We start from the raw sequence: 19,518 nt of genomic DNA, 5'->3' as shown, positions 1-19,518 counted from the left end.
GGTATCTAATTTTTTGTTCCATCAGTATGTTCTTCTGAACTGTATATTTTAGGTGTTCAATGGATATATGGTTGGCTGACTTCCAGTTATTTGAGATTAGTGAAAGGGCTACGAATAGGATGTGTGCTATTTGCGGTCTAACTAGTATAGGAAATTCTTCTATTCCCACCATTAATAAAGCTAGTTTGGGGAGGAGTTTGAAATTTTGTTCAAGAACTCTTTGTATGAGAGCTTCAACTTTTTTCCAAAAGGCGAAAATTATTGGGCATTCCCAAAGCATATGTAGCAAAGTTCCTTGGTCGGTAGAGCAGTGCCAGCATAGAGGAGATATGTTTTCCGAGAAGGATGCTATCCTTCTTGGAGTATAGTACCATCTATATAGAATTTTGCGAGATTGTTCCCAGTGGGTGTTACATTTGGATAATTTTAGGATCATATTTGTAGCTTTAATAAGTTGTTCCACTGAGATCTGAGTATTCAGGTCGTTAGACCAATTAAGGGCAAAACGCTTGAGAGGTGAATAAGGGTTCATTTGTAGATTTTCGTACCATGTTGAGATATCTCCCCTATGCGGGCCCTTGAAGTTTAATAGGGTAATGATTCGGGTTGGTAGTTGTGGAATTCGTAAGTCTCTTGATTTGATCAGGTGAAATATTCTATGATATGAAAAGAGTTGAGACTGGGGTAGATTGAATTCTTTCTGGAGTGCTGCAAAGGTTTTAATTTTGGGGCCTTCAAATAAATCATTGAACAATATTTCTTTGTTTACACGCCAATGCTGTAAATTAAGGTCTGGGATGAACTGATGGAGAACTGATAGAGGGATATTGGGAGTGTGTGTTTGAGCTGTGTCGGGAGGATGTTTAAGGAAGTGTTCCCATGCCAGAAGTATGGCCTTAATCGTTGGGTATTGGGACAAAGGGGTCTTTGCGCCTAAAATCATACCTCTTATTACTATGTGGGGGTCTTTAGTTAAAAGATATTTTTCTATTTCTACCCAAGGTTTCTGCGATTGTGGATCCCACCAATGTTTAACCATGTCTAGCGAGGCTGCATAGTAGTAAGATTCCAAGCATGGTAGGCCCATGCCGCCCCATTTTTTTGGTAGAGTCATTACTTTGTGTGAGACTCTTGCTTTTTTCCCTTGCCAAATGAACTGAGACACACATCTTTTCAGATCTAATAGGTATGATTTTTTTAGTGGTATATTGATTGTCCTAAACAGATAGAGAATTTTGGGCAAGATGAACATTTTGAAAGTGGCTACCCGGCCCGACCAAGATAGCCATCTTTTTGATAGACCTGAGCACTCGTTTTTAATGGCAGTTAATAAGGGGATATAGTTGCGGGCATACATTTTTTCAGTTGGAAAGGTTAACTTAATCCCTAAGTAAGGAACTTCAGATTCAGCCCAGGGAAATGGGAAGGTCTTAGAGATATGATTTTTCTCCTTGAGGGTTAAATTAAATGCTAGGAGGAGAGACTTATGATGGTTTAGTTTATAGAAAGAAGCTGAAGAGAACAGTTTCAGTTTTTCTAATAGATGTGTTAATGATTTAGTTGGGTCGGTCAGAATCAATGCAACATCGTCCGCAAACATGCTAATAACATGATGGTTACCCCCAATTTTGACCCCTTTTATGTTGTTATTTGAACGGATTCTTTGAGCTAAGGTTTCCATCATTAATACGAATATAATGGGAGACAGGGGGCATCCTTGCCGGGTGCCATTTGTGATGTTGAAGGGTTTGGATATGAACCCTGCTGCATTGACTCTGGCCGATGGTGTTGAATATAAAGCCATAACTGCTGCAAGTATAGGTCCTGATAGGCCAAACTTAAAGAGGGTACTTCTTAAGAATTGCCAATGAACTCTGTCAAATGCCTTCTCGGCATCCAAGGTTAGAAGCACCGAAGGCATTTGACAGAGTTCCACATGTCTGATCAGACCCATCATGCGCCTTGTTCCATCTCCCGCTTGCCTGCCTCTTGTGAATCCAACTTGGTCATAGGACAATAAGTTTGGGGTTATCTGCATCAGGCGGTTTGCCAGTAGTTTCGCGTATAATTTAAGATCTGTATTTAACAGAGAGATAGGACGGAAATTAGCTGGAGACGACTCATCCTTCCCTGTTTTAGGAATCACCGTAATTATTGCTTCTAAATATTCACTGGGTATAGTACTTCCATCTAGAAAGGAGTTGAATAAGGATAAGAGGTTTGGTACTAGGGAGCTGGCAAGAGTCAGAAGATACTCATTGTTAAAACCATCCGGGCCTGGGGCCTTGTTACGTTTGAGAGTCTGTATTGTTTTTAGTAATTCTGACTCTGTGAAGGGGCTGTTTAGGGATTCTAATTGTGTTGGAGAGATCTTGGGTAAATTGATCGATCTCAAGAATGTGTTAATGGTCTCCTCTGAAGGTTGTGCTGTTGAGGGATCCTCTTTGAGATTGTATAGTTGAGCATAGTATTCGCTGAAAAGATCAGCTATCCCTTTAGGATTGGTTATTTTTTCTTTAGACGAAGGGTGTGTCATAGTATGGATTTTAAATTTATTGCGTCTGGCTTGCAATTGTTTGGCTAGTAATTTGCTGGCTTTATTGTTTTGAGAATAAAATGTTAAGTTGGCTTTTTGTAGCATATAATCATACTGATACAGTAGGTGGCATCTTAACTCTTCCCTCAGGTGGAATAGATCTCTTTCTATTTCTACTGAGCTATGATTTTTGAGAATTCTTTCTTTGGCTTGAATGGAGGCTAGTAGGTCATTGTATTTTTGGAGTCTTTGTTTTTTAATTATGGTCCCTTGTCTAATTAGAAGACCCCGTACAAACGCCTTATGGGCTGACCAGACAGTGGAAGGACTATTCCCAGGAACATTATTTCTCTCCCAGAAGTATTTTATTTCCTCCTTAAGATTTTGTAGGAAGGGCTGATTATTAAATAGAGAGTTATTAAGTCTCCATAATAGAGGTTTCTTAATTGTTGGGCCATCTCTGATGCAGATATGGACTGGTGCGTGGTCCGACCAAGTTGTGATTCCTATAGAGGTGGATATAACTTCTTGTAACATAATTTTATCAGTTAAAAAGAAATCAATTCTTGAGCTTGTCTTGTGTATGTGCGAGAAGTAAGTATAATCTCTTTCTGTATTATGCCAAATCCTCCATGGATCGTATAGGTTAAACCAATTTATCTGTTTGTCTATTTGTATATTAGATCTGGTAGAGGTGGCAGATGAGTCCCTTGCTGTAATTATGCTGTTGAAGTCGCCTCCCATCAGAACCAGACCTTGTTTAATCTTATTGACGTGCTCAAATAGTTTATGCAAGAAAGTTTTTTGCCCTGAATTGGGGGCGTACAGACCTACTAGTGTGACCAGTCTATCATTAAGATGTCCTATAAAAATAATGAATCTACCATTAGGATCAACTTCTATTGAAATTGGGGCTACTGTTAGATCTTTGCAGAAGGCCAGTAGTACCCCTCTTTTTTTCTTTGTAAATGTGCTGTGATAGATGGTCGGAAAACTATTATGGTTGCAAAGATGTATGTCTTTGGCTAATAAGTGGGTTTCCTGGGCAAATACCACTTGGGTAGAGTGTGATAACACTTCCTTCCAAAAAACATGCCTTTTGAATGGTGAATTTAGACCCCTCACATTGTAAGTTGTACATTTCAAAGACATCTTAATACATTAGTACGCTTCTTATCAGTACACTTTCTAATGACATAAGTTTTGATAAACTGCCTGTTTGTGGAAGGGGGCAATGTGTCTATTTGTTGAGCCATATATTCCATATTGGTATGCAATTTGGGTGGACCAATGATTAAAGCACCATATATAAACAAATAACAACAGTAACAATAATATATTAACATAACCCATGCAGTTCGCTGCACGATCAGGTGTAGCAAAGTTCTATGATCTACACCAATTTTGGAGCAAAGGTATTCAACCAGTGTCTTGGTATAAGCCTTCCTGTCGAGATTCTCAAAAGGCATTGGAGAGGGTAGTTAGCCAGAAAAATCTATTGCCTGGCCTCAACGCTTAGATTGAGCCTGCCAGTCCTGTGTAATTTTTGAGGAGCTTGTAGTGTTCCGGAATCGTGAGGATTCATTCGGAATCTGGATCTGCAATTGTTTAAACAGTTTGTAACCGGATTCATATGAGGTGACCACATATTGTTTGTTTCGGAAGGAAAAGATCAGTTTTGTGGGGAAGCCCCATTTGTATTGAACTTGTGTATCTTGCAATGCTTTTGTAAAAGGCTGAAGAACTTTGCGGAGTTGCAATGTAGCAGGAGATAAATCTGAATAAAGATGCACATGAGCATAAGGATCTGGTAGAGAACCTGCCTTCCTCAGGGCCAGCATCAAATCTTCTTTCACTTGATAAAACAGAAATCGTGCAATCACATCTCTAGGGATTGTGTCTGCTAAAAAAGAGGGCTTTGGTAAACGGTGTGCACGATCAATTGTTAGTTCTATATCCGAGACCTGAGGCAGTACTGCTTTGACTAAAGATTGGAGATAAGGCTTGAGCTCGCTTGTAGTGATCTGCTCTGAGATGCCATGGAATTTCAGATTGTTTCTCCTATTTCTGTCCTCCATATCTGCAGATTTTGATTTCAGCCATTCAATATCTGTTGTGTGGGCTTCAGTGACATCAACCGTGATATTGTGTTCTTTAGTAAGCTCTGATATCTTGTATTCAGATCTGTTTACTCTTTCTCCCACCGCTTCTAGCCCTTGTCTTAGCTCAGTGGTAATGGCAGATAATTCTGAGAAAAGGGACGTTTTGAATGTTAGAAGTATGTCCTTAATATATGCCTGTGAGGCTGGCTGGTCTGTGGCAGGGAATGCTTCAATTGGGTATGGCGCAGTGAGGCCTCTGCGGCCTGTATGTGTGTCATCATGCTGACCTACCCTGTCGTTGTCCATCTGGTCTTTTTCTCTGCGTGGTTTCGACTTTGCTGGACTGTCTGTGGGGGATCCGGAATCCGGGGTATCTGTTTGCCCCTCCGAGGACAGTTGCTGTTGCGGTTGTGCTTGTCCGCTCGCTTCTTCCAGCTGAGCTGCGGGCTGCCGCGTGGATCTCGAGCCGGCGCCATCTTGCCGGCGCACCTCTGTCGCTGGTGGATAGAAGTCCGTCAGTTTTTTGGGGCGGTAAAAGGCTCCTTTCCTCTTTCTCGAGGGATCTAAGTCTGCTGCTGACTCCTCCATATTCTCCGCAGTGTTTGTTTCAGGTGGGTTCATGCTTATATGCCGCTTTTAGCCAGGCTTAGGACGGAGCTCACTCACTGCACGTCCGTTCTCCTCTCCACGCAGGCCACGCCCCCCAGTTATTTTACACTATACACTAGCAGATGACCGTCCAATGGGCCCAAAAGATACATCCCTCTGTGATCAAAATCTGATCATAGGAGGAAGCCATTCCTGCCACACACTGCAAATAGACTTTTAACAGATTTCAGCTTGAAATCTATTAAGAATCACTGCCCAGGGGTGTGACTACAAATCATGGAGATACATCCTTTCCCTTGTCTACCCCTGGTGACCCTCACAGCCCATTGTGTAAGGGTCATAAAACAAGTGTGGAAATCGTAATCTTTACACTCATAACAAATGTAGCTACAAAAACACCTGATCTGAAGGATAGACCCAGTCATCGGAGGAAGTAAGGTAGTAGTTGGGGCTCCCCTACAGTTCTGGGCCCCTCCTGCAGTTGAAGTGGCTGCTCCCCTGTAGTTATGCCCCTGACAGTGTCGCAGAGCAGGGCCAGCTGATAGGCTGCCAATAGTGCTCCCTCGTGGCCCCTGCAGAATGCTCGCAGCTGAGCACACATGCATCTGTCTGGCAGCCTTCATCAGAGGAAGTGAGGTAGTTGTTGAGGCCTCCTTACAGCTCTGGGCCCCCCTGCAGTAGAAGCAGCTGCCCCCTTGTAACTATGCCCCTGACAGTGCCGCAGAGCAGGGCCAGCTAACAGGCCATCAATAGTGCTCCCTGCAGAATGCTCATGGCGGAGCGCACACACACCTGTCCGGCAGCCTTTACTGGAGACCGGAGGTGTTGTAGTGACTTGGAATCACAGTTATTTACTGATCTACCATTGCAGGTGTGCAAGCTATCCAATTATGTTCGGCAAATCCATGACAGAGTTTTGTTTTCTAGTTGTGGATATCCACAAATTTAAGTGACTCCATAGGTCTCCTGTACTCACATGCACCAGGTCCTTGTTTAATAACATCATCAAGCTATGGCCCAGTACACACAATAAAGTTGAACAATTTCAATAGCTGCAGGAATGGGGAGGAGCAAAAGGATACTTGCCAGCATCACTTCCTGCTGCCATTCTCTGCAAGGATGTGCGTGTGAGGAGGAGGTGGTTAGGGGTGAGGAGGAGGGGGCTAGGGGTGAGGAGGAGGGGGTTAGGGGTGGGGAGGAGGGGGTTAGTTGGAATTTGAAATACTGATGCAAATTTTTAACGTAAAATTTCTGGGAAAATCATAATAAATTCTGTCTGTAACTGTAATAATTCCTAATTTTGTGTAATTTTTGCTTCATTTGTGCTGACTTTACCGGTTAATAGCAAAGCTCCCATACACGCTCTTGCCACCAAAATTACTACATATATTAAGGAGACTAGTGGGTACAAGCAGGGCAGTGGAGTCGGTACAAAAATACACAGACTCCGACTCCTCAGGTTAGGATTCCACCGACTCCGGCTCCTCTAATTCGCATATCACAATTTTGTTGATTGAAAGTATGTAACATGAAATGCATCTCTTAACTGACAACACTTAGGAATTTTAAAATACAACTGAAGTGAGAGGGATATGGAGGCTGCCATATTTATTCCCTTTTAAACAATATCAGTTACCTGGCTAGCCTCGAATACTTTTAGTCATAGACTAAAACTAGTCCTTGGTAAGAGTACTTGTACACCACAGGAAAAAAAGAACATCTATCAGACCCTATGCAATATAACTGTGGGCACATGTAAGAATGATGTGCAGGTACTCTGCAGGGGAATAAGGAGATTCTTCCTCTATAAAGGCTAGTACACACTAGCAATTTTGATTGGCCAATGATTGGTCAATTTTACCACCTCCATGTAGTATGAGGGCCAAACAGATTTTCAATTCTATGCAGATTATATAGGTAAATGGTCATACTACATAGAGGTGGTAAAATTGACCAATGATTGGCCTATCAAAATTGCTAGTGTGTACTAGGCTTTACACATTCTTCATGCACAATCTGAACCAGGTTTAGGGGTGATAGACAACACCTCTGTGTTCAATGTGCACAACATTCTCAGTGGATTCCCTGCAGCTCTGTGGAGAGTGCATATGTAGAGTATAGTACTACTGTGGAACAACGTAAACCTGAGACTAATGAAATTAAAGTTTTATACATACATGGGGCTTCCTCCAGCCCCCTTCGGGCTAATCAGTCCCTCACTGTCCTCACTCCACCACCTGGATCTTCTGCTATGGGTCCAGGTACTTGAGCCAGTCAGGCGTAGTCCGCAGGCACACACTCCGCTGCTGGGAGCGTACTACACCTGCGCAGCACTATTGCACAGGTGCAGAATGTTCCTGACTGTGGGAGCAGCACGCGGCCGGACTGCGCTGACTGGCTGAATTACCGGGACTCATAGCAGAAGATCCAGGTGACGGAGGAGGACAGCGACTGGATTAGCCTGAAGGGGGCTAGAGGAAGCCCCAGGTATGTATAAAACCCTTTAATTCATAGTTACCAAACCAAATTTTAACAACATATCAAATTATTTGATTTCATGAGCAAAGGGAGTGCATACATTTACACAAACCAGCATCAAGGCAGAATTATTACCATCTCTATTACTGACACCGCTACAAATCAGGCTTTATTCTTACAGCATAGATGTTATTTAGTACCGTATATACTGTATATAAAAGATTCCTGTGTACACATATACTGTACAGTCACAATCAGATATGTATATCTGACTTTAAAAATTCGGGGACTGCTTTATTGAAGCAGCACAAGTAACAATTTTTTTATTGGTTTATTTCATTTTTGTGGACTAAGCACAGCTATTACCGTATATATATATAAATTATTTATGATGACTATTATCTGAGAAATAGAACATTTTATCATATTTTCTATTTTCGCAATGGTGACAATATCATGTATGTGGGATTTGCAATTCACTGCTAAAGTCGGCACAAAATTTAGCAAAATGACAAATGATTACACAAAATAAATTGAATTTACAAATCGTAATTACGTATGGGTGTAATTGTGAAAATGTACGTGAAATTTCACGTAATCTTAATTAGCTGATTACCAATCACCACTAACCCTGCCATCAGGTGAAAATACAAATATGTGTAGCGTTACCTGGAATTTGACTTTCTGCTGTGCCTCTATGGCCGTCTTCCTCCACTCCTCTACTTCCTTCCTTAGCTGTTCATTCACCTGCACAAGTTTCAGCCTCTCCTCACTCACATCGCTGCTCTCTTTTCTTTCAGACTCTAATATTTCATTCAGCTTCTGAATTGTCTCATGACACCTGGACAGCTCCTCCTCCGTGCTAAAAGACAAAAAAAATTAAAGTTTTGTGTGTGTGTGTGTGTGTGTGTGTTTAAATCAACTACACATTTCCCAGGAAGCTAAACAGGCTTTATCCAGCGATGTACACATAGGTTGTGGTGATTAGAAATGTCCAATGAGATACAAAGAATTCTGAGTTGATGCAGGATTATGCAAATGTAAGCAGCTTGAAAATGGACCAATCGAAATCACGCCAGTAAGATCCAATTGGTCCATTTTTAAGATGCATATATTTACATACAACATTTGCATAATCCTGCAGCAACTTGGAATTATTTGCAAGCCATTGACTATCCCTAGTGGTTATTCTACCAGCATCCCAAACAATGTCCTAAGGTTTATTAATGTAAGCCATTCACTTTGGTTTGCATAGCACAGCAAATCTACAGCAAAGCAAGAAGTTTGAAGCAACATTTTTTTGTGAGTATTGAGAAGACAGCAAATCTTGATACAAGAGTCCCAAGACATAGGAAACCTTCTGTGACAGGTTTCTCTAGAATATAACAATGCTGAAATGATTTTTTGATAGCATGATCCTTGAGGTCTGTTGGTCTTGGGAGGGTGAGAACAGGTTTGGTACAAGACTGAAAGAGCTACTTGCCTCTTTTCCATCAATAGCAGCCTCTAGGCGTACGTTAAAAAAGGGTGCCGGGAAAAAAGGGCGCAGGGTTTTAAACGATAATCATGAATAACGTTTAAAAAAAATTGTGCTATATTTCGTTTAAAAATAATGTTTTATAAAGTTATAAATCATTAAATAATGTGTATGAAATCAGCAATTTTAAAAACATTAATCTTCCCTGTTTAAAAAGTGAAATTTATAATAACGTTTTATAAAACATTAATAAGAATTTTACTAAAGCTATACCTAACCCTACTCTCACACAGAACCCTCCCTGTACCTATTCCAAACCCCTAGACCCCCCTGTTGGTGCCTAAACCTAAGACCCCCCTCTGTTGGTGCCTAAACCTAAGACCCCCCTGTTGGTGCCTAAACCTAAGACCCCCCTGTTGGTGCCTAAACCTAAGACCCCCCTGTTGGTGCCTAAACCTAAGACCCCCCTGGTGGTGCCTAAACCTAAGACCCCCCTGGTGGTGCCTAAACCTAAGACCCCCCTGGTGGTGCCTAAACCTAAGACCCCCCTGGTGGTGCCTAAACCTAAGACCCTCCTTGTGATGCCTAAACCTAAGACCCCCCTGTGATAAGCATTAATAACGTTTTTAAAAAAAAATTGTACGGTTTTTCGTTTAAAAGTAATGTTTTAAAAAAATATTGTACTGTTTTTCGTTTAAAAATGATGTTTAAAAAATTATAAATCATTAAATAATGGGTAATCATGAGAAGCAGTTATAAAACATTAAAAGTCTCCGGGCGCCGCTTTTAAAACGTTATTTTTCTCCGGCGCCCTTTTTTCCTGTTGGGCGCCCATTAAACGATATTTATTATGGGAGTGAATGGCGGCGTCCTTTTTGTCCACCTGCCTCATGCGCCCAAATTTCCTGTTTCCGCCTCTAGTGTTAGCCGAGATTAGTTTTTGTGTGTGAACAAAACATGATGGGGCCACAGACCTTGTACTCTGAATCTCCTCCTTCCCTTCATTGTTAAGACTTCTACACTTTTTCACTTTTGCAGAGATAACGGTTTTTACTAAAGTGAATTATTATTAAGTGACACATTTTCTTTAAAAGAACAAGTTCATTTACATTGCACTTATTGTTATTGAACTGGCTTGTGTGTTTCTAAAGTAAACCAGAATATTCTTATTTCCCTAACCAGTGACCTCCCAGATAAGAGGTTACGGGTGGAAACTCACTCACATATAGGGAAAGGAACAATTGTCTTAGGCAGAGAACAACACTTGCTGGAATTGTGTGTGTTTTGTTGCAGATGGCAAAACGCGTACGCAGTGGCGTAGCTAAAGAGCTTTGGGCCCCAGTGCAAGTTTTACATTGGGCCCCCCAATCATTCTATACATAACAATTCATATTGCGAAACAAAACCTGCCAAGGACAACCACAGTGTCAGAGGTACAAGAAGGGGATGGGGACCAGTTAATGATTACAACCATTCAAAGTATATATTGAAGTGATTATTACCAGCATAGCAATATTGAAGACAGGGGCATAGCAATAGCCATAGCAGATGCTATGGGGTCCTGGAGCATATGGGGCGCAGGTGGTACTTCATGTATTCACCATTAACTTTCTTGTTTCTCCACCCTCTGACTTGGTCTCAGTGCCCATGAACTATTTGCAGTGTTGACCGCATGAGAATGTAAACTGCCCAATTAACTCAGATCTAGGGGCAGGTGGCATTGCTCATGAATGGCTACATTTGAGGGTCCCATGAAAGTTTTGCTATGAGACCCCACAATCTCTAGCTACACCACTGATTCACTGATTGAAGACCTAATACTGGCGTTAAGGGATGGCCCCTAGTAGGCCCTTCTAGTCCAAGGGCCTGGGTGCGGTCGCAAACGCTGCATGCCCTATTGCTACACCACTGTGCATATGGCAGCACTAGCCATTGCCCCGCTCAGGAAATGCACGTCGTTAAGGCCTCTTGCACACTGCAAGTGATTCCGATTCAGATTCCGCTTTTTAATCAGTTTTTACATCCGATTCAGATTCAGATTTGCAGTGTGCAGGGAGCAAACTGCAAATCTGAATCGGATTTGGAAGTAAAAACCGATTAAAAAGCGGAATCTGAATCGCTTGCAGTGGGCAAGAGGCCTAAGAGTTCATCCATGTTTTGAGTTTGCGTTTTTCCCTGCAATTTTAAATCACGCAGCTTTCTGCTTTTCCTGCACAGCGCGTACATTCGCAATTACAATGTATTCTACCGCATCAAAAAAATTGCGGGACAAATGTGAAAAAAATTGCGGAACAAATGTGAAAAATTGTGTGTGGGAAACTTAATCGCAAATGTGAAAACACTATGGTAGAAACCTGTGAATGGCTAGGTAAAATGCTCCTGCAATGTGCATTTCCTGTATAGGTACGTTTCCTCTAGGGCATACATGTCAAACTCCGGCCCGTGGGCCAAATCTAGCCCTCAGAGCCATTAAATTTAGCTCTCAAGTGGTTTCCCCACTTTGCATTATGTTTGGCCCACTCTAGACCACCAGGGAAGTTATATTGGAGGTGAAGCCCTAGAAAACCAAGCAAGCCATATGGGGGAGTTAGAGGGAAAGCACTAAACACTAGGGAATTTGACACCCCTGCTCTAGGATGACACATCCATTTCTGAAATGGTTGTGGCACCTGTGCTGATGTGAAACTGAATTTGAATCCCATAGCCATGCCAATGTATGGAGAATTACATGGATACTCAGCCTTACACTTTGTCATGTTTGATTATGGCCGTTAGATTCAGAATTTTCTTATCTTAAAACAGAAGTATTGACAGCTTGACCAAAGAGATGACCAGAATCTTTTAGGTAAAGGTCACACATGCATCGATTTTACCCGGCAGATTCAATCACTCTGATCAAATCTACCAGAAATCTATAATATAATATGGCGCATTGATTAAAATTACGATCAGACCAGATGGACAATTAAGATCCAGCAGGCGTGGTGGGGGATCCACTGTAGATTGACTAGTATATATACACACAATATAGTATATACAGTATTTTATAATATATTGAACAGAGCAACGCTGAAGCTTGATATATTTTCAATAGATTTCATGGTGTAATCTATTGAAAAACTATGTGCAGTGAAAGGATGGACTCGGACACCGTCTGATCACATTCAGATTAGGGCTTATTCACACTGCAAGAGCTTGTTTTTAAGCTCGAGTGATTTGAAAATCTCTTGCTAATGCAATGCTATCGGGGATTTTTACAAAACTTTTTCTGCTGTTATGGTTTGGAGTTATCACATACTTTAGGAGCACTGGCCCTTTAGTAGTCAGTGCCAAACAGTTGAATGCTGGGGATTCTTTTTATCTACAGTATAATATATTCCTCATCTTCCATTTATTTCCCTGCCTAGCCTATCTGAAACATGATCTGAAACCTGATCCCCTGCTCACTTGTGTTTACAAGCAAGGCTGAGGTGACTCAGCGATTGGAGGAGAAAAAAAAAAAAAAGGCCAGTGCAGTTCCTAGTATACACCTCAGTGGGAGTGTCTGAAGACTCTGGGAGGAGGGCAGCTAATGAATACACAATGAGCAAGAGAATGGAGGGGGGGGGGGGGGGGACAAGAGTCAGGGAGGATATGATGTCAGAGTTAGCTTAGCAAGATGGCTACTGCCTAAAATAGGATTTTCTGCTTTTCATTTATAAAATTCACAGGAATAATTACGTGGATAGCACAATACATCTGTTATGCAAGTAAAACTAGTATTTATCTACTTATATATATATATATATATATATATATATATGTGTGTGTTTTTTATTTCTAGGTTAGCATGGGTGTCGCTTGTTCTTTAAAGCACACCAGAACTGAGGGTGATATGGAGGCTGGCTTGGCATGTGTATTTCCTCTTAAACAATGCACATTGCCTGGCTGTCCTGCTGATCTCCTGTCACAAATTGTTTTTAGCCATAGACAAGCCATTGTCAAGCATGCATGTCAAGTGATCTGACTGAAGTCTGACTGGATTAGCTGCATGCTTAGGTGTGCGATCCAGACATTACTGCAGCCAAATAGATCAGCAGGACAGCCAGGCAACTGGTATTGTTTAGCAGTAAATAAATATGGCAGCCGCCATAAGCATCTCACTTCAGGTTCCCTTTAAGATGTCAGCATAGTCATTTTCTTTTTTTCCTTACAATATAGGTATACACACACAAGTTAAATAAAGGCAAGTTTCTTACTGTATTAGACACAGGCTTTTCCTCTAAACTACATCATGCCAAATATACGCTTTCCACTCAAGAAGAATATTTCTGTACACATTCAACAATGCAGCAGAAAAAAAGGACGGCATTTCAGGAAGTCTAATTTTCCGACAGACAACTATGGTATATTTTAAGGATGTTAAAATCTTGGTTAGAAGTACTTTGTACCATTACATTATGCATCGCCTTTCAGCCAGCACACTTCCGAGACACAATACGGGCTGAACTTCTTTTCCCAAATGCCACAGATCAGCAGGCTGTGATCCATTTCTTCCACCTAAGAATAATGTGCTAATCAAAAGTGACTGCAGGTAAAAATCACAATGTAATATTGTCATCTTGCGGTTACTAATTCAGGACATGGAACAATAGCTTAAGTGTGAGAGCTTTGATTTGCAGCAGATGCAAACAGCGGATCCAGACAGAAAAATATGCCCTTTGGAGAATTACAATGGTAGCTGCAATCACAACTTTTCAGAATACCGGTATTACATATAGATTTATGCTGATGGAAAGCAGGAAGAGCGGATAAAAAAAAGCAAAAAGAAAACAAAATGACATGAAAATGGATCAGAGCCATAATCAGCAGGCTGCAGATAATGGTTTAGTCAGAGTTATTTTTGTCTCTGGCTAATTACATTATTTGTGTAAATAAGGTATTACACAGTGTAAGGATTAAGAGATGATAAGAATATAATGCAGAATCCGTAAGAAAACAGTATAGATTGTAAAGCTGGGTACACACGATACGTTTTTCAGCTCAATTTTCCACCCTATTCTCTTATCTTCCGCTCGTTTTTCTTATCTTTTTCCATTCACTTCTATGAGAAATCGAGCGCCGAATCGATCAGAAGGAATATCGGAAATTAACTATCGACTCCATCTATTGAGAGGAAAAACTTATGGAGTGTACCCAGAATAAAGAGCAATGATGCATTTAATGTTGTAGGAAGGGGACTGTGGTAGTAGATTTCAAATATGGAATACCGGGAGTTCTCAATTTTTGCCAGTGTGGTGGTGCTGTCAACATAGATATAAGCTTCACGCTAAAGCTTTCTACAGAATTAAATCTCAGAATCTCTGTAGGATACCAGCCCATAGGGAATACCTTGGGCATACCTAACCTATTTCTGCAAAATAAAACCTTACAAGAAATGTGAGAAGAACAAAAACTTTTCAATCTGAGCACTACACTGAAGTTGCGTGGAAGACAATTACCTTCAGAACGTCTACCTTATCGTGTCTCCCCATATTCCAGTTCCCTATAAGGAAACCTGAGATGAATCATGTAACAGCATTTATACTTACCTGGGGCTTCCTCCAGCACCCTTGTAAGTAGTGGGCTCCCTTGCCATCCTCCCAGGCTGGTTTCTTCTCTTGCGGTAAGCTCTGGTAGTTGCTGACTGCTGCACATTCAAGGCCCTGACCGTGTGCGGCTTTGGTCATGTTTCCATTGCCTTGAGCGTTCTGCACTAGCGCAGTTACAGCCTTAGCAAACAGCACATGCACAGTGCAGCTTGGTCTGTGCATAAGCGTTAAAGAATGCCTAGGCCAGATGGGGAATTTACTGGTCCACGCTGTGGGAGAATGGAGGATGGAGGGGGAGCTCACAGCCTACAGGGGGCTGGAGGAAGCCCCAGGTAAGTATAAATGCTTGTACATATTCCTCTCAGGTACACTTTAATACACATTTGCAGAACCATGATTATACAAAACTATTTATGTAATGAAATGTAATTAATTAACACAATGATTGACCTGGAAGATCATGTTATTTCAACTTAAACATTAGCAAAATCTCCAACTAAAAACAGATTCATTCCTTCCTGTTGCAGAACATAGGGAGCCGAGGAAGCGGCGCAGGATAACATAACAGGGCAGACAGGGTTACTGGGGAGAACAATGCTCTTGGCCAAATCCATTCGACAAGGTTGATCACTGACCAAAGCAACAGGGAGCATTGGAGGCCGTCATGCGCACAAGATTTTTAGCAGAGAGTAAAATTGCAGGTCGGGTTCCATCTGGTGTGTGTACGTAGCTTAAAGAGGAACTTCGGCCTAAACAAATATACTGTCATTAATTACATTAGTTATGTTAATTAAAATAGATAGGTAATATAATATCGTACCCACCCTGTTTTAAAAGAACAGGCAAATGTTTGTGATTTCATGGGGGCAGACATCTTTTTGGTTGAAAGGAGGTGACAGGGAGCATGAGACACAGTTCCAACTGTCCTGTGTTCTGATCACCCCTCCCAGGCTTCAAATCTCAACACAAATTTGCGCCAAAATAACAGAAAGAGAACATCAGAAATCCCATCATGCTTTGCACAGCAACAGGGGAAAAATGCCGGGGCAGATGTCTTTGATGGGGAAGAGCTTAGCTTCTGTGCAGCTAAAAATGAGGCTTGGGTAAGAAAAACAAAGTTCTGATGCTGTGAAACTGTTAAAGAAACACCAAGCCTTTTCAGTGCTGCCGAGTACATTTTTAGTCTGGAGGTTCACTTTAAAGTCTACTTATTATCTCTTTCTCTCATTTACCATAGTCACCCTTTCCCATAGACAGGATTTCTCACATTCTTTTTTCCTCCCTTACCCATAGACATGATTTCTCACAATGTTTCTTCCTCTTTTGGAACTCCTTCCCTAAATTACTTTGACACTCCATTTTAAGTAATGTTTAAACGCAACCTAAAAACACACTTCTTAAAGCACGCAAATCTGTACTAAATTATTTCAACTGCTTATTGAATTATCACTGCTTCCAGCTAAACTTTTCATAAAGAACCTAGTTCCATCTGATTTACAGAAAAACATTCCTTCTGTGTCCAGGCCTTCCGCCTAGAATGCAAGTATGAATCAGGGCCCTCTCCTACTGGATCTTGGCACTGCTGTATTTTCTGACTGCCCCATTTATGTGTACTTAGTAGAAGATATACCATACATCAACATTTTGATTCTTCTTGCCCTTATATGTAAAATATGTATGTGTGCAGTGTCAGTGCTACATAAATGAACATCACTTTCTTTTCTTTACAGTTATTTCTGGTAACAACATCTCATCATGTACACTTCATGCCCGGGAGTGTGTGTATAGCCTTAAGTAATGGTCTCGTAGTTTCTGTCTCACCTGTTATTTACAGAAGTAAACCATCACGCATACATGCACACAGTCTCTTAGCAGTAGCAATGGGTGGCACTGAAGAGCTCAGTGGCTCTCAGCGTAGCACTGTCATAGGATGCCACTTTCCCAACAAATCAGTTTGTCAAATTTGTTTCCTGCTGAGCCTGCCACAATCAATCATTAGTCCTGCTGCTGTGAAGCAAAAACAGCTCAATTGCAAGGCCCCACAAGCTCACAAAAGAAAAAAAAAAAAAAAAAAAAAGGTCTGCCACATGCTGAAGCTGGATTCATGTAAAAATCATCCTCAACTACAGCACACACTATCATGTTCCCAAGTGCCTCTGCAAACAATGTGAACATAAGACCTGTTTATCATGAGTTTTATGAACTGGGATTCAATAGATAAGCAGATGCACACAAGCTAATGTCCATCACCCGCACACATTAGCTGAAGTGGTGTAAAATATGCAGTTACTGGGTTCTGGTAGGGGAATTTTACTTTTAGAGGGATCTGTCACCATTGCAATCTGCCAGTTTGACAAACAAATCCAGGTTTTGTGGTTTGCCAGGAGAATGCAAATTGTCAATCTGTGTAATACCAACTGTAAAAGTCCAGCAGTGGAAACAAAGGTGTGAATTGCCTTCACCCTTGAGTTACAAGCTGTACAGAAACCTAAGATCATCATGCACAAGGCCAGACATTAACAGCAGTAATGTACAGTTCATTTTTGAGCAGTGGAAACACATCGTCTGGCAAACAATCTGCCCGTCTGGCAGAGGTGTTGTGTTTAAAATACCAGGCAAATACTCTCTTCTGCATTCTTAAATTAATCTGTAAAGTCTGGAGGTGAAGGAATAATGATCTGAATCTGTTCCTCATGGTTTGGGCTGGGCTCCTCATGTTGCAGTAAAGCTCACATAGATATTCATTAATTTAATTTTATAGGGACTTTGTCCTGTCAGTATGAAACATCATATTCTATATTGTATGAACTGGGCTTACAATCGTAAAGCTCAATAGCACACATATAACCCTGTACATGTGGAAAGTTTGGAAATTTCATCATTAGCGATTTGTGACATGTACTGATCTGCTGGATTTCAGTTACCTCGGATTGGCCTTTTATGTGACAGAGTCCTTGGGATAGTAGAGAGAGAGAGAGAGAGAGAGAGAGAGAGAGAGCGCGTTAACGAGTTGGGCATGCGTGTGTGTACTTTGTGTGAGGTGCTCGGTGTGATCACAGCCAGTAGTGTTCATAGGTCATCATTGCCATGTCATGTTACATGTCATTTCAGGGTCTCTTAGATCAGTGTTTCTCAACATTTTATTGGTATGTACCCTTTTTAAAACCCCGTACTCACCAAGTACCCCCTAGCATAGTAAACATTATCACAAGTACCCCTTGACAAATATATATTTAATTGTAGTACATGATAATTGGTTCTAAACAAAGTCCAAGCATTTACTATTGCTTTTAATTATCTAAAATACTAATATGGTGTTGTTTAAATAAGATTTATAATTTTCTAAAACTCTGCATTTGTTATTCTTGGTTAAATATATCAAGCCTGAGTACCCCCTGGAACTATCAGGAGTACCCCCTGGGGTACACGTACCACACGTTGAGAACCTAGGTCTTAGATGGTATGCTCTATGTAAGTTTGGTTACATGTAAGCAAGTAAAATGTTTGTGTATGTGAAACATGGCTCCTAAAAGAGTCTGTGACATAGCAGTGTCCACGTTTCCTGCCAGTCAGTGGATTAGCCCAGTTATGGAAAATAAGTAGCATGCTCCTACCAATAACTCATTATGGGCTTGATTCACTAAGACAAATACCACGCCTTATCGGAGTAGCATAGCGAGCAAAGTTAGCATGCCTTATCAGAGTAGCATAGCGAGCGCTACGAACCCGCAGGTGCTCAGGACAGGATGAGTGGAGCTCTAGTCATTGCCAATTAGCAGGCATAAGTCAGTAGCGATCGCTATGCTACTCTGATAAGGCATGTTATCTCTGATAAGGCATGTTAACTTGGATAAGGCATGCTATTTGTCTTCGTGACTCAAGCCCTATGTGTTCAAAGTTTTCAGCTTTAGCTTTTCTCCTCCTTCTAATGAACAGTCAAGGTTAATTTATTTAAAGAAAACCTGTCCTCCTGTGTCCCACGGCTGTCTCGCTGCAGCCCCCGGAACGCACAGGCGACAATTTGTTGCGCTGTGCAATATTTACCTTTGGATTGACTAACTACATCTTACAGTCCAAGGGACTTTCAAAAGTCTTCTTCATCACCACTATTCGAAGGTGTTGATTCTTCGGTGTTCAGCCTTCCTTATGGTCCATCTCTCACAACCATACATTACTACTGGGAAAAAACATGGCTTTGACTATATGGACCTTTGTTGACATCTCTGCTTTTTATTACATTGCTCAAGTTTGTCATCAATTTCCTTTCAATGATTAAACATCTTCTGCAGCGATCTTTGAGCCCAAGAACACAAAGTCTGATACTGCTTCCATTTCCTTCCTCTATATTCCAGGAGGGTATGGGGTCCTGATGCAATGATCTTAGTTTTTTTTATGTTGATCCTTAGGTTAACTTTTGCATTCTCTCTCCTCTTTCACCAAGAGGTTTTTTAATTCTTCACTTTCTGCCATAAGAGGTGCATGATCTGCATATCTGAGGTTGTTAATATTTCTTCCAGCAATCTTAATTCCAGTTTTTGCTTCAGTCAATCTAGAGTTGTGCATGATATACTCTGCATATAAGTTAAGTAAATACGCTGACAATATACAGCCTTGTACTCATCTTCCAATATTGAACCAATCAGTTGTTTCATGTTCAGTTCTCAAAGTTGACATACTGGTTTGTGCCTAACAGTAAACAACTTATACAAACATATGACTCGTAATTTGTATGTGGAAAATAGTTTT

The 19,518-nt window shown here is 41.1% G+C and overlaps 1 protein-coding gene across 1 annotated transcript in view; it reads right to left on the bottom strand.

The window, feature by feature from the left end:
• Positions 1-19,518, bottom strand: part of SCLT1 (sodium channel and clathrin linker 1) — a 281,942-nt gene that overhangs the window by 44,699 nt on the left and 217,725 nt on the right. The window contains exon 18 of the mRNA XM_068279885.1: positions 8,395-8,587. Within this exon, the coding sequence (XP_068135986.1) occupies positions 8,395-8,587 (193 nt within the window). The remainder of the gene's footprint in view (positions 1-8,394; positions 8,588-19,518) is intronic.

The sequence above is a fragment of the Hyperolius riggenbachi genome, chromosome 1 (genome assembly GCF_040937935.1).
Source record: "Hyperolius riggenbachi isolate aHypRig1 chromosome 1, aHypRig1.pri, whole genome shotgun sequence".
Taxonomy (NCBI): domain Eukaryota; kingdom Metazoa; phylum Chordata; class Amphibia; order Anura; family Hyperoliidae; genus Hyperolius; species Hyperolius riggenbachi.
This window is presented reverse-complemented; position numbering and strand designations above follow the sequence as displayed.